At 27.4% G+C, this 23,044-nt stretch overlaps 1 protein-coding gene across 3 annotated transcripts in view; it reads right to left on the minus strand.

Moving 5' to 3' along the window:
* Nucleotides 1-7,494, minus strand: part of LOC107454939 (phospholipid-transporting ATPase ABCA3) — a 61,367-nt gene extending 53,873 nt beyond the window's left edge. The window contains exons 1-4 of one of the 3 annotated variants that reach the window (XM_071177510.1): nt 7,326-7,406; nt 7,186-7,236; nt 4,215-4,260; nt 2,632-2,676 (exon numbers count right to left, since the gene is read on the minus strand). In XM_071177510.1, coding sequence (XP_071033611.1) covers nt 2,632-2,676; nt 4,215-4,260; nt 7,186-7,206 — 112 coding nt within the window. In that variant the 5' untranslated portion in view covers nt 7,207-7,236; nt 7,326-7,406. Of the gene's footprint in view, nt 1-2,631; nt 2,677-4,214; nt 4,261-7,185; nt 7,237-7,325 lie in introns of all 3 variants that reach the window. The other 2 variants (XM_043042671.2, XM_043042673.2) reach the window with 2 other exon arrangements.
* Nucleotides 7,495-23,044: the final 15,550 nt, after the last annotated feature.

Genomic DNA, 23,044 nt, shown 5'->3' on the forward strand with positions numbered 1-23,044 from the left:
TTTCCAAAACCATTATGTTATTTGACGAAAATAGTTCACTTTTAAGAATTATTTTTTACAAATATATAAATATAATTATAAAAAAACTATATTAAATTATTTCTTTGTACCTTCTTAGTTAGCCTTCTGAAAAAAAAAACATAAAAAGTTATATCAAATCAAGAGTACAGTAATTTACACACAAAGTATTAATGTAATTTCGTGAAATGGAAACTTATTAACACAGCAATAGATAGTGAATTTTAATACTATGGAAATCAATACAAACTTTTAACCTTTAAACAACCTTACATTAAAATGCTTTATAAATTTTTTAATTCATCTTTTCTTTTCAAAAATAAATTATTTGCTTCAGACCAATACCTTCAAAAATAAATAGTTTACAATATATGTATTGAAAAAACTAAACACCTTAAATTGGTATTTGAAGAAAAGCATAGAAAAAAATGTTTTTAAATTCAATCTGGTTCTTAGCAAGAAGATTCAGATTCAAATTTCTTGATGTGTCAATACGATGCCATTTATTTTTATTATTATTACTAGATTATATTTAAACTATTGATTCCAAATTTTGAAGTTGAAATAAAAAGATAATTTAGCAGGAGTTAAAAGGAAACAGTTAAAAATTTATTTTACAAAAAAAATAATATTTTTTCTCAAATTTCTTTTGAAAAATTGTTTTCTTTTCTTTAGATCATTGCCTTTTAAAAAAACAGTTTGTTTAAATCAGGGTTGGCAAGATTTTGCCGCAGGTGGAAAAAACCATGGTAAATACCGGTAAAAACCGTCCTGGCAAAAACAGGTTTTTGCCAAGCAAATTGGCAAAAAAAGTGGCAAAAACCTATATTCTCCAAGATGAGAGNTAAAACTACACGTTAAAAAGCAAAAATTGAGGAACACCAAGGTTATGAAATCATTAAAAATTAACAACATACCATTTTGGTAATTGAAAAAAATATCGAAAATATCATGGAAGATAAACAATAAACATAATCATCGACTGAAAGAACATTAAAAATTAACAAGTCTATTAGCTAAATGATAATAGAATTGATAATGAGAAACACCACACCTAATTCAGGCAGATAGGAAAAAGAAATTACATACAGTGCAAAAATGTAAATTAATGATTCTAATAAAAGAGAAATCACTTTCTGAATAAGTTTTCCTATCATTTGCTTATAATTTATCTAATTATTATCCATTTAATGTTGCTTAGTGATAATGTGCAAAATATTTACTTGTTATACAAATATTCTTAAGTGTTACCTCACAAATAAACTAAGTCATGAAACATCCTTCTTCATTCTAATGCTGAGTTTGAGTGTTAGGAAATTGTCATAGTGTCGTCAGAAAAAGATAGTTACATAAAATGCAAGGAAAGATGGATTTTTAAAAAATTTTCTGATAAAAACTAAATTTTATTCAGTTGTATTTCTGTTTAATAGTCATGCTATTTTAATTTCAGTTATTTTATTACACTACTCTCATTAGCAACTAAGATAAAATACTAAATATTATACTTCAACAGATTTTCAACCCTCTATTGATTGATTGATTTCCTGAACACAACTAATTTTTTATGGTAAAGGTATGAAGAATTTTCAAGAAATTATTTCCATAATTATGATGAAAAAAAACTCTATAATCATATTAGCAATATAATAATTTAATATGTCACACAAATTATTGGATAAATATAAATTTAATATCAAAATTAAAAAGACTTGCATTTTAAGAAAATAATAGCTAATTCATATTTTTAACTTTTTGCAAGATACATAAAATAATAAATAGAAATTAAAGCAAAAACTTTTGTAAAAGATGAAATCTTTATCTAACTAAATCTTTTAAAAATCGTAGATGTACTATAATTTTTTTCAATCTTAAAGTTACAGTACAAACAATATCATAGTTATTATCTATTAATATCAATTGTTATTTCAATTTTTGACATTTCAGTAATGAGGTGATTTCTCTTCAGAAATTATATTGCCTAAAATAATTTTACATAAAATTAAAGATTGCTTTTTTTTTAAAAAATACTCAATACTTTTTGCTTACATATTCATAAATATTTACATATAATAATTATTAATAACATATATAAAAATTGGAACTTTATTTTATATTCCAGATATATATAAACTGAAATAACAATACATTTTTAAATAAAAATTACGTCTTTCACAAAGTTTTAACTATGGTGTATTGATTTTAATTCCATATTATGAAACAGCAGACATCATTTTATAATTTTTTTTATCATCAGCTAAAACTATAGATTTTTGATGGTTTATATCAGATTTTGACTTCAAAAAGTCAACAATGAATCCATGTTATAGGTAAATCATTTTTGTTATACAAAAACATCATATTGTCTTTTTAACACCAAAAGCCTATTTTTAAAAAGGCAAATCAATTTTTAAAAACCTAAAAGTGAGAATAATAAAATATCATCTATCAGATTAAACTAAATAAATGACAATTAAACACCCAACATTAAACTAAATATTGGTTAACTTTGTTTCATGCCGAAGAAAATTTTTTTCATTCATTCAAATTGTTGATTTTATTAGAAGTTAAGTATTAAGTAATGTATTCAATATAAACATAACAAACAAGACATACTTAACAATGGAGTCTTTAATGAGTCATCTGTTTCCGAATCAGAACCTGAATTAAAATACACATTAAATCAATTATAAGAAAAAACTTCATTTAGATATAATTTTCAAACTTTATTACAGTAAACTTATTAGTAAATAAAATAAACTGAAAAAGAAAACTAATTTTCCTGGCAATCATAGTCTATTTCTAAACGAATTTAAAAATTGACAAAAGTTCTTATTATCTTTTTAATCTTCTTATCTGCGATTCATCCTAACCTGCTTCTAAAAGTAAAATTGTCTTGTAAGAAAATCTACTACTCATCTCATAAATCTTTCTTAAAAGAAGACTAAGAATATTTCCATAATGAAATCTTGGGGTGACATTATTTTAATAGTCTTTTTAACTTTTCTAAAGCCAACAGCTGCCAAGATGGCTGCATACTAAGAAATAAAAATTACTGATTTCTCCAGAAAGATAGTATTAAATTATATTAGTAATTACATTATCGATTTTTCAGATATGCCCTATTCTTAAAGATAAAATGTAATACAAAACACTAAAATATGCCCTTGGAGTTGAAAATAAACAGCTTTTTCTTTTATAAAAATAAAAATTATTAAAGAACAATTGTTTTGGATAAAAAAATATCAGATTTTAGTGCCTCAAACATAAATTTATTCCTTTTCCTTGCCTTTTTAGTTATTTTAGCCAAATTCCCTGATTTTTCAAAATTGATAAGATTTCTGACTTTTCTCTGTTTTGCAGCCACCCTGAATCCCCTGGAACGTGTAACGAAAATGGAATGTGTCTGCAGGGCGAAAAGAAAAAACAGAGCACCAGCAGATTTAGGTGGAGCAAACATTAAATATATGCATAAAAAAATTCTTTTTCTTTATTAATAGTTGAAGGAGTTAATCAGACTAATTTCAATTATCAAATTACATCATTGCTTTTCTTTCCTACACAAATGTTTAATCAGTAAAATTAAAAGTCTTCAATGTTAAAATAACTCTTTTCGTATTTAGAAACTCTTCCTTACAACTATCAATTGATAAAATAATTTTGAATGTGAATATTAATTGATGGATAAAGCGTTGGAAAACACACATTTTAAATAGGAACCCACTTTGAGAATCCATAGTGTCTAAATTCTAGCAGAATCAATATGTTATTGACAATTTTAAATTATATAACAAAAATTTTTTGTTAAACTTCTGTTTCTCAGCTGCCATTTAATATTAATTTGTCAAAACTACTTTAGAAAATAAAAATCACATCCAAGTTAATTTTTTTTCCTACTTATAATAATCCATTTTCTTTTATCTTAAGCATTTTCACCTTTAGGTTTGACAGCTTTAATTTCTTTAATTGCATGTGAGACTTACATTAGCATATGGTAGCAATATTAAGTAATTTTTCCTATAGTTAAGAAATGAAAACTCAAATGCATACAACATGTTTAATCAAAGAGTACAATTGATTCTTAAAAATGATTTAACACAAAAAATTTTATTACAAAGCAAAAATTTGTCTAGGTATGTTATCAATGATGAAATTATCATTTCAATCTTAATATATTATAATAATTATAAAATATTTACTCATGAAAATCACTTCTTGATTTGTACCATTTGTGAAAGAACCTATCTATATAAAAGTATTTTAAAATTAAAACAATTTTAATTCAAATGCTTATTATTATAAATGAAAATTAAAATATTATTCTTTCTACTACTTGTATGTGCACCCTGCTTTGTGATTTTTATTTTAAAAAAATAAAAATAATCTTATTTTTAATTTAAATAGGATTATTTTTATTTTTAAAAAATACTGTAAGAAATTTAGTTTACATTCGGTTAAATTTTATAAATATAATTAAAAATACAAAAATCCTTAAAAATAAATCATAACAATTTCTAAACATATTGCATCAAAAACTATTTTATAGAAATACATGATGCACGTAAATCCCTGATTAAAATGTATAGAAAATGGAAAAGAAGTATATCTATATTAACGACTGAAAAATTAATGTGAACAAAAAAATTTATCATTCATTTAAAAAAAAATTAGAAGGCAAAATAAATTTTGTTGCTTTATACCCAACCTAAACTGCAATTGTACAAAATAATTTTGATAAAAATAATGTAAACTTAACTATTTATTAAGAAGAAGAAGAAAAAAATCTGAATTTTTTTTTAAACAGCTTTTTATGCCTTATTAGTATATTATTAGAATCATGCCTGATTAGCATTTCCCTTTAATACTATATCTACATTAAGATTCAAAAAAATATTTACAATATTAAAATAAAATGTGGTGTGTTTAAACGTCAAATAACATGATGGTTTTGGCGATTTCCAAAACCATCATGTTATTTGACGAAAAAAGTCCACTTTTAAGAATTATTTTTTACAAACATATAAATATAATTATAAAAAAAGCTATATTAAATTATTTCTTTGTACCTTCTTAGTTAGCTTTCTGAAAAAAACCAGAGAGAGTTATATCAAATAAAGAGTACAGTAATTTACACACAAAGTATTAATGTAATTTTGCTAAAAGGAAACTTATTAACACAGCAATAGATAGTAAATTTTAATACTATGGAGATCAAGAAACTTTAAACCTTTAAATAACCTGATATTAAAATGCTTAAAAAAATTTTAATTAGTTTTTTCTGTTTAAAAAAATTTGTTTGCTTTAGACCAATACCTTTTTTAAAAAAAAAACCAGCTGATTTAAATCAACAAACTCTGATAAGAACAAAAGTAGTTTACTATACTATAAGTATCAAAAAACGATGAATTAGATTGGTAGGTACTTGAAGAAAAGTATGGAAAAAAAAAATTTTCAATTCAATCTGGTTCTTAGTACTAATAAGTAAAATGATTCAGATTTAAATTTTTAGATGTGTCGAAATGATTCCATTTATTTCTATCATTATTACTATAATATTATATTTAAACTATTGATCCCAAAGTTAGAAGTTGTAATAAAAAGAGAATTTAGCAACAGTTAAAAGGCAACAGTAAAAAATTTATTTCAGAAAAAAAAAAGTTTTTTTTTTATTAATTATCATATTTCTTTTTTTAAAAAAATTTCTCATACCTCATATTTCTTTTAAAAAAATTTTTTTGCTTAAGATCAATGCCCTTTAAAAAAACAGTTTGTTTAAATCAATGAGCTCTGATTCGAAAAGAAATAAATAGTTTCCAATATATATAATAAAAAAACTATAGGAACACTTTAAAAGAATTGGTATTTAAAGAAAGCATTGCAAAAAATGAATTTAAACTTGAATCTGGTTGTTAGTAACTAGTAAACAAAAAACAGCAGATTTAAATTTTTTGATGTGTCGCAGTGATGCCATTTTTTTTAATTATTATTATTATATTCTATATTATTGTTCTCAAAGTTTGAAATTGCAATAAAAAGACAATTTATGAGGAGTTAAACGTAACAATTCAGAAGTAGGTAATTTTAGGGGGAGAAGTATTTATTTTCTCATTCATTTTAAAATTATTCATATCTCTTAAGTTCAATAAAATATTATGTTTTCGAAATTTTATCAAGTTTTCTATCATTCAGATTTTAACAGCAAAATTTCGAATTAACAATGTTTTACAAAAAAAATACTTTGATATAAGAAGAGAATTTTAGATACATAAAACTGTGGAATTCTGAAAAAAAAAAAACTAAATTAACCTAATAAAAAACCTATCTTCACTTTTATTGATATATCCACCTGAAAGGAATCACAGACTAGCCCAGTTTCACAAAAATTTTATAACTCAGAAATATAATTCTTTAATAACAAGAATATGCTTAAATCAACACTAATATGCTAAAATAAACACTTCAATTTTATATTTGAAATATCTATATTTCAAACATAAAATTGAAGGGAAATGTAGAAAATGCCTTTAAAATGCTTCGCAATTACTAATTCATGTAATTAAAAAAATCTGAATGGTATCCGTACACCAGCAAGTTAACTCAGTATAAAACCTATCTTCATTTTTAGTGATATACCCAGCTTAAATGGATTGCAGACTAACCCAGCTTCACAAATTTCAGAACTCATACCTACTCCATTAATAACAAGAATATGTTTCGATCACAACTATATTTCAGATCTTTTAAATAAATGAAGAGAATGTCATTAAAAGACTTCACAAATACTACATTCATAAAATTAAATAAAATTCTGAGAGGTATGACCATAATAGATTTTAAATTGATACAATACAAACAACATGTATTAAAAATCAAAGCATCCGAACGGATATTTTTATCACAATCCCACACTAATAAATAAATAAATAATGTTCTTAAATAATAATAGTAATAATGATGATGGTAAATAGAAAAAAAATGTTTTTCATGATTTATATTCAAGTAATGAGTAACATTAGCTTCATGTCAAATTTGAGTTTTAAACAAATATAATGCTTCGCATAGCAAATAAAAATAAATTGCAGTTTTAACAGAATGTGAAGGTTATGTAATCGTTAACAGTAATTCTCAATTGTAACGGTGACTCAATAATAAAACGAGCTGATTTCATACCTTTCTCTGAATCAACATCATATCCTTAATCTTCCAAATATTATGCAAACACTGAAAGAGTCCAAACAATTTAATTTTCATATAAAAATATGTTTTATTGATTATAATGTGCGATGAAAAAAATCGATAAACTAACATACATGATTTAAACTACAATTTGGCAGTTGTTTTCATCCAGTGACACTTTCGCTTCTGTAGTTTCGGCTTTGGAAGAGTTAGTCATTAGATTTAAATAAACGTTTCCAGCTAACCAATTCTACCCATTGAGAATTCCTTTAAGAAGGCTAAGCAGACTGCCAGTTATTTTTTATTTATTTTTTTTCCGGATGCAAAAACCAAATTGGCGAATTTATCACAGATTAATCAAATTTTCGATCACATAAAAAAAATTTTCCATGCGAAAAAATTACATCATGTTTGAATTCTGCTTATCCCTTAAATTTTTACTTTAATGGGCCATTTTGCATGCGATTTTTCGCATTGCCGAAGAACCGTTAGTTATAGGAGAACATGATTGGTGAGATATATTTTCCCGCAGAAAACTCACCAATCACGGGTTTCTTTTTTCTCTCAAGGATGAAGTGCGCAGTAGCATTAGGTGAAAATGCTCCGAAGTGAAAATAACGAGGATCACAATATGCGATTCACGCACTCCTATCACCGTTGAGAGAGAATGAGAACCTGATTGGTGAAGTATCCCTAAAGACTGACCAATCAATCAGTTTCTCCTTTTCGCTCAAAGTCGTTAGCATGTGCATGAATCGCATACAGTGTGAATGACTTACTACATTTACTTTATTTGGCATTTCTAAATGCCAGATAAAGTAAGAGAATAGATAGAAATAGAATAAATAGAAATTCTTTACTTGGTAAAAAAAAATTATTCTGCCATTCATTTTTTTTGCATTGTCCTTTTTTGTGTGGGAGAGAATGTGAAGAAGGGTGATCAACATCGCCGTGTCATTTTCTTAGTTTTTTACCAGGAATTTTCTCTTTATCCCTATTATTTTCCTTAAAATTATTTTATTTATTTATTTGTTTATGCATTAGCTTATTCTTTCTGATTTGAGGTTAAATGATTTGCTTATACAACACCTATGAAAAAAAGAATTAAATAAATACATAAGTGAACGATATCAACACAATAGATTTTAAATTGATAAAAATTCAACATGCATATACAGACAGAATCTAACTTCAATAGTAATAAAACTAATGAGCAGAAAATATAATAAATATTTTGAGAAAATATCTAATTAAAATAATAAAAATAAGAGATATGGTGGATAGGGTAGTACGCAGTTCAAAATATGTTTTAAATACTCTAAATAGTTAACAAAGGGATTCTGTACATATTTCTATGAGCTCATTATACTTTCATATTCTTAAAAATGCAATTATATTTTAAGAAAACAAACATTAACTTTTTCTCAAAATCAGAAAAAAATTTATTTTCTTAAAATTTATCTTATTCCTTAATATTATTATAAATAATTTTTCTTAAAATTAAAAAAAAAGCATTTCTTATACCAACTTCCTTGTCTTTCCCCAAGTATATGGGATAGGACAAAGTAAACATATAAAAATTAGTCCGACAAAATATGTTTGCTTAGTAATTATTCGCGATCGCAACACTCGAATACGCCATCTGGGGAGAGACCGGTTTCATGCATTTAGCCCTTCTCCCTTCCCTCTCCTCCTCTTTTCAGTTGTATAGGAATGTACTACGATATTTTCCCTTTTCTTAATATTTTTCCTTTTCATTTAATAAGAATATTTTTTAAAATTTCCATAATACTTTTCTTTAGAACTATGTTTAATGTAGTTTTCAGTTCCATATAGTTTTTCAAGTTAAAAGATTTCAATCTGTATGAAAATCAAGAGAGAAACTAACGTACTTCCTTCCTCTATGACTTTCCACACGCTAATGGGGAAAGCATGTGAAGTGTTGCCATAGGAAAAGAGTTCTGCTCTACGCCACCTGCAGCCCGTTTCGATCGCCAATGCAGTTTTAAGTGCTAAGGGGTAGATTTTAAATAGTCCTTCAGATCGAGGTTGCAATGCAGTACGGGTAAATTACTACTAATGTGTAAAAAGTGGTTCTACATTTATTTTGAACCAAGTCTAAACTAAATTATCATTTTCTTCTCTTAGTCACCATTTGAAGTTTTAAAAAAAATACAGCTGATTCATTGCAAATATAATTATAGACCCTGAAAGGGGATATTTCCCCATCGCGATCGCAACACTCGAATACGCCATCTGGGGAGAGACCGGTTTCATGCCTTTAGCCAAGGCCGGATTAACCATTAAGCACACTAAGCACGTGCTTAGGGCACCCGAGGATAGGGGGGCACCACAAAGTCTAACTAAATGTTCGAAGTACATAATTTTTTTCTTCGAAACATTACTTATAAATTTATTATTTTGAACTTCCATTTTAATAGTAGATAACAAGCATTTCTAAGAACGAAATTTTACATAATAAAAGAGAAAAAAAAGCGAAAGATGTTATATATCAAAATTTTTTGGTCTTATAATGAAATTAGGTAGTGAATTTCTATGCGATAAAAGCTCTATTTATTTATCCATTACAATGATTCTATAAAATACTGCTTCGATTCATGTTTACAGAATATTTTTCGCAGTTATAACAAAGTTAATACTTCAGCAATTTGATTTTTTTATGTAAAAAAATTTGATTTACAAAATGTTGATGCAATGATTTGATGATGTAAAAAAATGTGATTTCTGATGTGAAGAAAAACTGTGTTATGCATATTTTTGTTTTTATGTGCTGCAAATTTTTTAAAAATATTTTGCTTTTACTATATTTTTATTATATTTTCATTGCAACTGGAAAATGAAGTAATCAAATTACGTAAAGGTTGCGTTGCAAAAATTTATTTCAAAATTTTACGTCAAATATTTTTTTTTATTCACTAAATTAAGAAAAAGGAACTGTGTAAGTATCATTTTTCGAAATTTCTTTGTGCAGGAGAGGTTGAATTTGGGAAAATATGACCACACACTTCGCATCACTTATGATTTTTTTTATCTAAAAATGAAAAATTTTTTATGATTTTTTTTATCTTAATCGAATATTGAAATTAGATTTTAAGATTTAAAATATATACTATGTAATATGAACGCAAGCAGCTAGTCTTTTAATAAGGTAAGAATTAGATGTTCCTAAGTCCTTAGAGTCTTGTATAAATACAAATGTTATAAAAGTTGAGCACAAAAGATGCGTAAATTCACATTGTGAACCGGATGTTCGTTGACTGTGAAAAATTCGTTAAAAAGAGTACCCATTAAAACTGATTTAATTTTAAAAGCAAATGTAAGAAATAAGTAGTAATAAAATTACATTTTCAATCATTGAATTGGGTTTAGTGCAAGTAAACTATAATTTGTACATCTTATAACGAAATTTGTATAAATATAATTAGGAACTAAGAAAAGTACCGAAAATTTCAAATTAAAAATAAATAGTAAATTTAGGAAAGATATTTTTATTAATTGAATTTAAAAATATGTTTAATAACTAGTAAAGGAATTCCTTAATGATAATGATTAAAGTTTGAGACAATCAAAATTATTATTGAGAATATATATATGTAATTCCATCAACTTTTATTAAGATGATAATTTGAATATGTAAATATTTTGAAAATAGTAATAATATTATTTCTGTCACTAAAAATAAATTTAATAGTTGTGCTTAATTTTTACTTGTAGCTCGTGTGTATATCAAATTGAAATAAATAAATAATTAATTCATGTATTTCCATTGTCCATTTAACTTTTTCTTAAAATAAAAATTGGTCATTCTGTATAAACGAGTGGGAAAAATATTGTTGTTCCTGTTATATTATTATAAGCACCAGACTGCTGGGAAACGTGGTCCAATTTAACCTGATCTTGCTTTCTGCGTGTAATAACAATCCCGCCGTATAACAACAAAAGATGCATATTGCCAGCATTCGATTATATGAATTCAAAGGCTCCTCAAAAGGACCACCATGATTGTCACCAACATATGTGTTAGAATACAAAGCTAAATTTTCTGAGAAGAACCAGTTTAAGGTCAAGACAAGTGCAACCAATTGATTTATCACAGACAGAGAACATCCTTTCATCTCAGATGTCTTTAAGCATCCTATAGGTGACTCATTCACAAAAGGGTCCGTATCTCAGAAAATTCAAATTGTCGTCTTTTCAAAGGGGGGGGGGGTACAGATACAAATAAATTGTGACTTAAGATTGAAGAAAGTGGGAGGTCTAGAAAAAGAAAAGTTTCTTGATTGACATAATTTTAAACCAATAACATTATTTAAGCTACAATCCGTAACTAATTTCCCGTATTTACACACCCCCGTATACACACAAATTAAACATTTTGGTAAACACTTTACACTTAGCTTACAGTATTTTGTTTCAACTTGGTTCGTGTTTAGATTATTTTACTTTTTTCGCCTTGTTTACTTTTTATTTAACTTTATCGAATATTTTACTATTTGATTTTTGTGACTACTTTAAAAGAAAAGTTTCGGGCAACGGTCATATAAAGAGGAACAAGACTCGTGCAGAAATTTTAGATTTGACGTAAGTAACCATATATTCTATTTAAATTGGTTCCTTTTCCCCAATGTTTATTGAAAATGAAAATGTTTTTATGAACAATACTTGAGGAATCTTCCATTTCATTGGGCAAATAATTTTAATTATTAAAATTCGAACAAGTTTTTAAAGGCAGATTAATGAAATATAAGTTTAATTTTGTTCAAACGAAATCACTAATTTGTTTTTAAGAACAGCTAAAGTCAGGTGTTTGATAAATAGACTTGTTAACTTTGATGTACCTCCACTAACTATGATGTAACTCCACTTAGAAAATATTTATTTTCAAAATTTTTCTTTTATCATCTTTGCCTGTACCGAAATTTTAAATTCAAAAGTTCTTTTTCTTCCTTTTTGTGTTAAAATGTGTACTAAGATCCAGTAGAAGGTATTTCAAAGTTGGTTATTTTAACATATAATGTATCATTTAACATTTAATATATCATATGTAAAATAACTAGCAATCTTTTCTTAAAAACTTAAAAGTTTATTTGCAAAATTTCATAATTTTAATATTTAAAATAGTTAATATTTCAATAGGCTATTGAAATTGTAGTATCTATAATTTTCACTTATTTTAACAAAGCCATTTCTTGTAAATAAAAATTATAAGGAACAGATAAAACTATTCTTTGTGACTCTAAAAATTATTATGACATTTTTACAGAAATATGAAAAGAAAAATAAATTTCATAAAAGGAAAAAAAGAAAATGGTAAAATCCTACGTGAATGCACAGAAAAAGTTTATTGTACTATAACATTTTTCTAAATTATTGCTTTTGAAAGCATGCTGTAATAGTGTAAAGCTTATATTGCTTCAGATAATAGCTAAACCCTTCAAATAATTTTATCAATAATTATTATTCATCCATCAATATTGATTATGTCTAAATCAATGTAAGTGAAGAGTTTAATTTTTCTAAAGCATTATTATATTTTAATAATAAAAAATTAATTGAACTTAAATGTAAAAATAAAATTAAAATTGTGTATTAAAAATTATAAAATTTTTTGCACGTAATATTTGCACCGAATCGAAAAATTTTTGCACCTAATAATAAAATTCATTTACCTAGAAATAATTCCCCGTCAAAAAAAGTTTTTTTTAAACATTATTTATTATTAATAGTTGGAACAATTTTGAATTTAAAAATATACAAATTTTTATATAATTTTAAAGAATATTAATGTAAATGGTAAAATACAAAATTTGAACGAAATCTGTCGAATAGTTCTTGAGAAATTAAATGTTTAACATATAACTTTTTTGAAATTGAATAATTCAATTGTATTTGACTGATTTAGTACACATTAAATTTTGTATTTTGTCATTTAAAATGACATTTGGTAAATTTTCAATTTAAAGTTCTTTAGCCTATTCTCTTAATAAATAAAATATAAAATAATTCATAATTTTTAAAAATTATTTTTGACAAGGAACTATTTTTAGGTAAATAAATTTTATTTTTATATGCTAAATTTTTTAGTTCGTTTAAAAAATTCTCGAGATAGGGCTATTTATTTCGAGAGTCAAAAATTCGAATCAATTGAAAAAAAAGGTATGCTTTTTTTAGAAAAAATACGCGTCTGCTTTTCTAATTTAAAGTATTTTGAGTCTTAGTATATAAAAATTCAAACTTTCGATCATAAGTTATTCAAAGTGTTTGCTTTTTTACACATTATACATATACACAAACAGAAGTTATTTTTTTTTTATATTAAATGAAAAGTTTTCAATTGATTATATTATTTTAATTTTTTTGTTTTAATTTAACTAAATATTTTCTTTTAAAAAATTTTGATTTTATATTTTGAATTAACACTTGACTTAATGGTAGATATATTTTTAATTGTTAGAGGGGGGCACCAAGGGGTCTTAATCCGGCCCTGCCATTAACCCTTCTCCCTTCCCTCTCCTCCTCTTTTCAGTTGTATAGGAATGTACTATGATAATTTCCCTTTTCTCAATATTTTTCCCTTTTATTTAATAAAAATATTTTTTAAAATTTCTATGATACTTTTCTTTAGAACTATGTTTAATGCAGTTTTCAGTTCCATATAGTTTTTTAAGTTGAAAGATCTTAATCTATGTGAAAATCAAGAGAGAAACTAACGTACTTCCTTCCTCTATGACATTCCACACGCTAATGGGGAAAGCATGTGAAGTGTTGCCATAGGAAAAGAGTTCTGCTCTACGCCACCTGCAGCCCATTTCGATCGCCAATTCTACATAGAGACATGATTTAAGTGAAAAAAGTATGGTCATTCAAGAAATATAAGGAAACGAAGGCTTAACAACACTAAATTAAAGACGGTTAAATGTGCTTTAAGCATGCATTAACTGTAATTGTAATGTAAACAAGTCTGTGCATCGCGCATCATATTTCGGTAGCAAAATCACCAGAAGTTAAAACGTAGAAACAATGAATTACACAACAAAAATTACTCACTTATCACTCTAGAAATATCGGCAAATATGGCTTCCAATTTGAGCACTCCCTTACGAAAATATCGAGGTATAAATGAGGTATTTCTTGAAGATATAAAGGAGGTTGTTATTTAACTAAGTCGTTAGGTTGAAAAGGGTGCAAATGAATACCTCAAATATACCTTAAATATACCTCCCGAGGTATATATGTATCAACCTGAGGTGTTTAATTTTACATCTGTGGAGAGTTTGACATTTACTACTTTAAGGTGTTTCATTTTCAACCTTAGGTTATTACTTATCTACCCGAAGTATATTTTTTAACACTTGTGGAAGAATTTATTCAACAACCTAAGGTGTTTCATTCAACACTTCAGGTTATTATAAATCTACCTCAAGGTGTATTTTTTGACAGTTGGAAAGGTAATTTTTTTTTTAACATGAGGTGTATTATGCTCGACCTCAGGTAATTATTTTTCAATCTCAAGTATCTAATTTTATGCTTGTTGAGTTATTTATTTATAAATCTATGATATGTCGTTTTACACTTCACGTTATTATAAATCAACCTCAAGTGTATTTTTTGACACTTGGAAAGGTTATTTTTTTATTAACGTGAGGTGTTACATGTTCTACCTTTGGCTGTTATTTCATAACCTCAAATATATATTTTTGCATTTTTAGAAGTATTAATTTATCAACCTAAGATGCGACATTTTACACTTCAGGCTTTAACAGCCCAATCTAAACTGTTTTTTAAATACGAAGGTAATAATTCCCAAACGTGAGGTGTTATACGATCCACCTAGTTTATTAATTTTTTAACCAACCTCACTATTATATAAGGATATTTATATTATATAAAGAATAATGTATATCATTGCATTTTTTCACTAGTAGAGATCTTTATTTATCTACCTGAAGTTTTTAATGTTAAACCTTCTCCAGTAATGGCTTCTTTTGTTAAGCTATAAAAGAAAGTTTCAAAAAGATAATTCTTCTGTAATTTTAATAGATTGAATTAAATCATCTTGAAGTGCCACTTATCCGAATTCCACAGTTAAAAAAATTATTTGTGGGAACTCATATTCTCAGAAGATAGTTGACAACGGTGCTTTAATTTTCAAAACTAGAAGGCAGCAAATTTAAATAATTAGTCAGTTGAAATTCAAATTACTTTTATTTAAAGCGAAATTAATTTTTTTTTTTTTTTTACAAATCAACAAAATTATTTTAAATGTTGATTCCGTCTATCTGCTGAAACTTGGAAGTATTGGAACCTAAAAGAAAAAAAAATATGAATAAGTAAGAAAGTTATGTTTACAATAATAGTGGCTGGTTTTAAAATATTAAAAAATTAGAAATTGTTTTCTTTTTCTTGATTTAAATTAACTGGATGAAATTAATTTTCTTTTTCAGATAAATGGCATTCCACTTCTGTCATTTTCATTCAATCCTCGTAGCTAAAAAGCATGACAGGTACCACAACCACAAAATAAAATACACTGAAGAAAGTACTAGCATTAACAACCTTTTCAGAAATTCAAATATATAATTCCAATATTTTTAGAAATTTTAACACTTCTTACTTTCCCATGCGTCTGGTATCATTATGGTACTTGTAAGTTTGATAGTTAGATTTTCTTTCTTTTTTTCTTGCAAATCTTTTAAATAAAATAGTATATTCATAGTTTTCTTTCTTTCTTTTTTTTTTTTTAATAAAAATAAATTTGTCGGGTTAATTTTTCTTGCAACTCAGTATTGATCTATTTTGACGGGATTCCAGATATGTAGAACTTCATCTGAATTTTTTTGTAATAAAAATTTAAAATGGTGCTGCCATCTATGAGATATAACAGAATTATAGTTGCAGCTCTATTTCGCAAGAACACTAATATTTCTTTGAGTAATAAACTAACGATTACAAATTTTATTTTATTTTTTGGAATAATACTTTTCTTGCAACTTTTGGGATCTTTTTTCTTGCAGCTCATATTTTGACGGAATTCAAGAAATGTATAATTTCATTCTTGAAATTAAAAACAATGAAAAAAAGAAAAGAAAAACAAAACAATAGGATAGATGGTGCTGCCATCTATGTTCTATTAGAAGAATGTACTTTCAGCACTACTTAATGTGAATAATAGAACTTCATTGTTTAATAAACTTGCTATAACGAATTTTATATTAATGTGAAAACTAAACGCTGAAAATTCTCACGCATTATACATTTACAATACTTAGGTAATGAGTAGTGTTTCAATGACATAGGTAGCTTTAAAACAGTGCTTATAACGTATTCCCTAATTTAACTCTCACTAAAAATAAAATTTAAAATTATAAATAAATAAAAATTACAATACATTTAAAGGGAAAGATAGGAAAATTTTTCGCAATGCTTCTAAAATGAAATTGAATGACTGTTTTGGTTGTGATCAAGACAGCTGACTCTTTTAAGATAATCTTAATCACAATTTTTTTTCATTATAAATTAACTTATGTTGTTGATGCTGCCATCTACTATTTAATTGATGACAAAAAAATATAATGATTATTTGTTTGCATACTACGGTATTTTTTTTATTTTTATTTGTTATCACTTTTTAGATATTTTTTTTTTAAATTTTGAAACAGAGAGGTAGGTTAGTGAAATAAACCGTTTCTAAATTGTATTTTAGAATGAATATTATTGACCGTACCATGTTTTGCTTGGAGAAATCACAAATTTAAAAACTGTTTCTAGTTTTTTATCAGTTATTTTAATGATCTATAACACTTAATATTTGCGTGACTTCGAAGGTTGAGCCAGGGTGTTTCCATCCTAAATCTTCTTCACCAGCACTACAGCCTATATCCAGCTAGATGAAAAATTTGACAACAAGTTTGGTTGCTGATGAAACTTAGTGGTCTTTTTAACTGAACTTCTCACTCTTTTTTTTGCTGCAATTAATCAGGTTTTTATGATTTTAGTTATGATTCATCAGATTTAGGCAGCGTTTTTACTTTTTCTTTGATTAAATAATTATTTGGGACACCTAATAAGTATGTTATATGACTTCCTTTTTGACGAAGATTTCAAAATAAATATATACTGGGTTTTGATTACAGATCATCTTGTCTATTAATTACGTTATATTTATATTTAGTTATATTTATAGTTACCAGATAGTTATACATTTGAATGAACGTTCGTGCATAACCTTAGTGTTAAGTAATATATAGGTATTTTTTACTTTACTTCTTATTAAATATAATTGATATAATTTTATAATTTATCTAATTAACAAACATATTTTCTATAAAAATCGGATTATTAATAATTGTTTAGTGCCAATAATTTGTTTTGTGGATATCAAAAATGACAATATTTATCAAGGATAGCCATGGTGGCTATGGGGATAGAGCGTTCGCTTTCCAACGGTTTCGAATCCCGGGGATGGCAGGTTGATTTGAATTCCGCATCTGACTCGCAACGGCCACAGTGTGGAAGTAAAAATATCCTCAGTGCTTGACGGATCATGGGCCAGAGTTCCCTTGCCATCAGGGAAATCGTGGGAGGTTTTAGCGGTTTTTCTCTCCATGTAACGTAAATGCTGGTTAGTTCCTTCAAAATGTTCTCCACGAAGGCAAATTTCTCTCAATACTTGATCCAGNTGATTTGAAGTGAATTTTAAACAACCTCAAAACAAGCTGAAGTATATATAAATCAACCTCGTACACCTTAATTACAACCTTTACGAGGTATAATTTTTATTGCTGTTTTCTCTGCAACCTTAAATATACCTCAAATATACCTCAAAACAACCATAATACCTCAAAAATACCTCAAATCAACCTTAAATATACCTTAAATTTTCATAAGGGTGTGCATTGCGCATCACATTTTGGTGACAAAATTATCACAAGTTAAAACGCAGAAACGATAAATTACACAACAAAAACTACGCACTTAGCACTCTAGAAATATCGGCTAATATGGCTTTCATGGTTGAACACTCCCACACGAAAAAAAAATCGAGCTATAAATGAGGTATTTTTTAATGATATAAGGGAGGCTGTTATTTTAATACGTCGTTAGGTTGAAAAGGGTGTAAATGAATACCTCAAAATTAACCTCAAATATTCCTTGAATATACCTCTAGAGGCATATATGTATCAACCTGAGGTGTTTAATTTTACATCTGTGGTGAGATTGACATTTACTACATTAAGGTGTTTCATTTTCTACCTTAGGTTATTACTTATCTACCTGAAGTATATTTTTTAACACTTGTAGAAATATTTCTTCAACAAACAAAGGTGTTTCATTCAACACTTCAGGTTATTATGAATCTACCTCAGGTGCATTTTTTGACAGTTGGAAAGGTAATTTTTTTTCTAACGTGAGGTGTATTATGTTCGACCTCAGGTAATTATTTTTCAGCCTCAAGTGTGTAATTTTATGCTTGTTGAGGTATTTATTTATCGACCTGTGATATGTCGTTTTACACTTCAGGTTATTATAAATCAACCTCAAGTGTATTTTTTGACACTTGGAAAGGTTATTTTTTTTATTAACGTGAGTTGTTCCATGTTCTTCCGTAGGCTATTATTTCATAACCTCAAATATATATTTTTGCTATTTCTCAGAAATAGCACCCGGACTAGGCAAGATATTAGTTCCTGTTGGAAAAAAGCTCCTGTGTATGATTGGTATGACGGAAGCCGGCCTGGTCTTGCTCTGATCAGGGCAAGGAATAGGCGTGTCCAAACGGGGCTTGCCAGACTTAGAAGCGGACACACTCGATCTCAACGTCACGTTGCGGGCCTTAAAGTCTATCCACCCGCCCTAAGTGCAGTGTGAACCAGTCTGCTTCTGCCCACATCCTTTCCCAGCAGATCACTGAAGTCAAGCATCACTGGCTGTGATCAGTGTGCGGGTGGGTGACCGTTTGGATCAGTCTGCGTAGGGACCGAGGGTGTGCGGTATTGGTCCTCGTTAAAATGTTCTACCGTAAAGTGCTCGACTTCGCGTGCAGGTCGTCGGACTACCGCAGCTGGGGTTCCATCTCCTCTGCAGAGGTTCAAAATTGTGATGGCATGTCTTCGGATCATCCTCAGGGATGTTTTCCAGACCGTCGCCGATAGCTCATTGTGCAGTTCTAGTGGGACGTAAATGAACTACAACAACAGCAACCTACCCACATCCTATCGTGTATTGGCTGCCAGAAGAGTCACCTGGTCTCCAACCCTGCTGCAATTGTACATGGCTTTGGGGACTTTTTGGATGAGTTCATGAACTTGATTTAATGCTTCTGTTGGTCAAGTGGGCATAAGCAACAACAACAACAACCTATATTTTTGCATTTTTGGAAGTATTAATTTATTTACCTAAGATACGACATTTGACACTCCAGGCTTATATAGCTCAATCTAAACTGTTACGGTCTATCTATATACGGTCCACCTAGTTTATTAATTTTTAACCAACCTCACTATTATATAACGATATTTATATTATATGAAGAGTAGAGATCTAGTAGAGATCTTTCTTCATTTATCAACCTGAAGTTTTTAATATTAAACCTGTTCCAGTAATGGCTTCCTTTGTTAAGCTATAAAGGAAAGTTTCAAATGCATAAATCTTCTGCAATTTTAATAGATTAAATTAAATCATCTTGAAGTGACACTTATCCGAATTCTACAGTTAAAAAAATTATTTGCGTGAACTCATATTTTTAGAAGATAGTTGACAACGGTGCTTAAATTTTTAAAACTATAAAACAGCAAATTTAAATAATTAGTCAGCTGAAATTCAAATTACTTTTATTTGAAATAAATTTATTTACTTTTTATTTATTTATTATTATTTTTTAAGCAAATTAACAAAATTATTTTAAATATTTGATTCGGTCTATCTGTTGAAACTTGAAAGTATTGAAACCTTAAACGAAAAAAAAATATTAGTCAGTAAGAAAGTCATGTTTACAATAATAGTGGCAGGTTTTGAAATATTAAAAAGTTAGAATTTTTTTTTTCATGAGTTAAATTAACTAGATTAAATTAATTTTCTTTCTCAAATAAATGGCATTCCACTCCTGCCATTTCCATTCAATCCTCGTAGCTAAAAAGCATGACAGGTACCACAGTCAAAAAACAAAATACACTGAGAAAGTACTACCATTAACAACCTTTGCAGAAATTAAAATGTATAATTCTTATCTTATTTTTGAATTTTAACACTTTTTATTTTCCTATACATCTGGTATCATTATGATACTTGTAAGTTTGACAGTTGATTTTCCTTCTTTTTTTCTTGCAAATCTTTTAAATAGACTAGCTATATTCATGTTTTTAAAAAAATAATTTTTTTTTAATAAACTACTTTGTCGGGTTAATTTTTTCTTGCAGCTTAGTCTTGATCTATTTTGACGGGATTCCAGAAATGTAGAACTTCATCTAAATTTTTTTTGTAATAAAAATTTGAAATGGTGCTGCCATCTATGAGATATAGGAGAATTATAGTTGCAGCACTATTTCGTAAGAACATTAACCAAACAGTGCTATTTAATTAAACAAACTAACGATTACAAATTTTATTTTATATTTTGGAATAATACTTTTCTTGCAACTCTTGGGAGCATTTTTCTTGCAACTCATATTTTGACGGGATTCAGGAAATGTATAATTTTATTCAAACCTTTTCTTGTAATTAAAGGCAATGAAAACAATATGGTAGATGGTGCTGTCATCTATGTAATATTGAAAGAATTTACTTTCAATAAAACTTAATGTGAACAATAAAACTTCATTGGTTAATAAACTTGCTATAACGAATTTTATATTGATGTGAAGACTAAATGCTGGAAATTCCCACGCACTATGCATTTATTCACATTATTTAGATAATTATTAGTGTTTCAACGAGATAGGTAACTTTAAGGCAGTGCTTATCACTTATTTCCTAATTTAACTCTCACTAAAAATAAAATTTAAAAATATAAATAAAAAAAATTATAATACATTCAGAGGAAATTATATGAAAATGCTTCGCGATGCTTCTGAAATGAAATTGAATGACCGTTCTGGTTGTGATTTAAACAACTGACTCTTATAAGATAATCTTGATAACATTTTGTTTTATTATAAATTAACTTACGTTGTTGATGCTGCCATCTACTATTTAATTGACGACAAAAAATATAATGATTATTTATTTGCATACTACGGTAATTTTTTTTTATTTCTATCACTTCTTCGATAATTTTTTTAATTTTGAAACAGAGAGGTAGGTTAGTAAAATAAACCGTTTCTAAATTTTATTTTAGAATGAATGTTATTGACCATACCATGTTTTGTTTGGAGAAATTACCTCATAAATTTAAAAACGGTTTTTAGTTTTTTATCAGTTACTTTAATGATCTATAACACTTAATATATGTGTGACTTCGAAGGTTGAGCCATGGTGCTTCCATCATAAATCTTCTTCACCAGCACTACAGCCTATATCTAACCAGATGAAAAATTTGAAAACAAGTTTGGTTGTTGATGAAACTTAGCGGTCTTTTTAACTGAACTTCTCACTCTTTTTTTTTTTACTGCAATTAATCAGGTTTTTATGATTATGATTCATTAGATTTAGGCAGCGTTTTTACTTTTTCTTTGCTTAAATAATTATTTGGGACTTCTAATAAGTATGTTATATGACTTTCTTGTTGATGAAGATTTCAAAATAAATATATACTGGGTTTTGATTACAGATTATCCTGTCTATTAATTACGTTATATTTAGTTATATTTATAGTTACCAAATAGTTATACATTTGAATGAACGTTCATGCATGAACTTAGTGTAAAGTTATATATATATATATATGTATTTTTTAAACTTTATTTTTTATTAAATATAATTCGTTCCTTATTGATATAATTTTATAATTTATCTAATTAACAAACATATTTTCTATAAGAATCGGATTATTAATAATTGTTTAGTGCCACTAATTTGTTTTGTGGATATCAAAAATGACAATATTTATCAAGGATAGCCATGGTGTCTTTGGGGATACAGCGTTCGCTTTCCAACGGTTTCGAATCCCGGGGATGGCAGGTTGATTTGAATTCCGCATCTGACTCGCAACGGCCACAGTGTGGAAGTAAGAATATCCTTAGTGGTTGACGGATCATGGGTCAGAGTCCCCTTGCCATCAGGGAAATCGTGGGAGGTTTTGGCGGTTTTTCTCTCCATGTAACGTAAATGCTGGTTATTTTCTTCAAAAAGTCCTCCACGAAGGCAAATTTCTCTCAGTACTTGATCCAGGAGGTCCCTTGTCTTCTGGATTGGGTTTAACAGGACAAGGCTACGGAGTTCATTGATAGCCGTAAACTCAAAATTGGGTCGGCTGTTCAATGACGGGTATAAAATAAAAAAATATTTATTGAGATCCTTGGTCCTCAATGGCCATAATCTTAATTGATCATTTCCATTCGCTATAATACCAATAAAAATTAGTATCAATAATTTATTTTATGGATATCACAAAGGACAATATTTATCAAGTCCCTTGTCTTCGGAGCTGGATTCAAAATTACAAGGCTACGGAGTTGAACATCAGCAGTCGTAAACCCAAAATAGGGTCGGCTGTTTAATGACGGTTTTTATTACAATATTTATCAAGATCCTTGGTCTTCAATGGCCATAATATTTTTGCATTGCCCATAATATCAATTATACTGCCTATTTGTTTTTATTAATCATTTAAATCATTTAAAAACGTTTATAACAATTCCTACGCAGTATTCATTTTTTTTTATTACATTATATCGTT

The sequence above is a fragment of the Parasteatoda tepidariorum genome, chromosome 2 (genome assembly GCF_043381705.1).
Source record: "Parasteatoda tepidariorum isolate YZ-2023 chromosome 2, CAS_Ptep_4.0, whole genome shotgun sequence".
Lineage (NCBI taxonomy): Eukaryota > Metazoa > Arthropoda > Arachnida > Araneae > Theridiidae > Parasteatoda > Parasteatoda tepidariorum.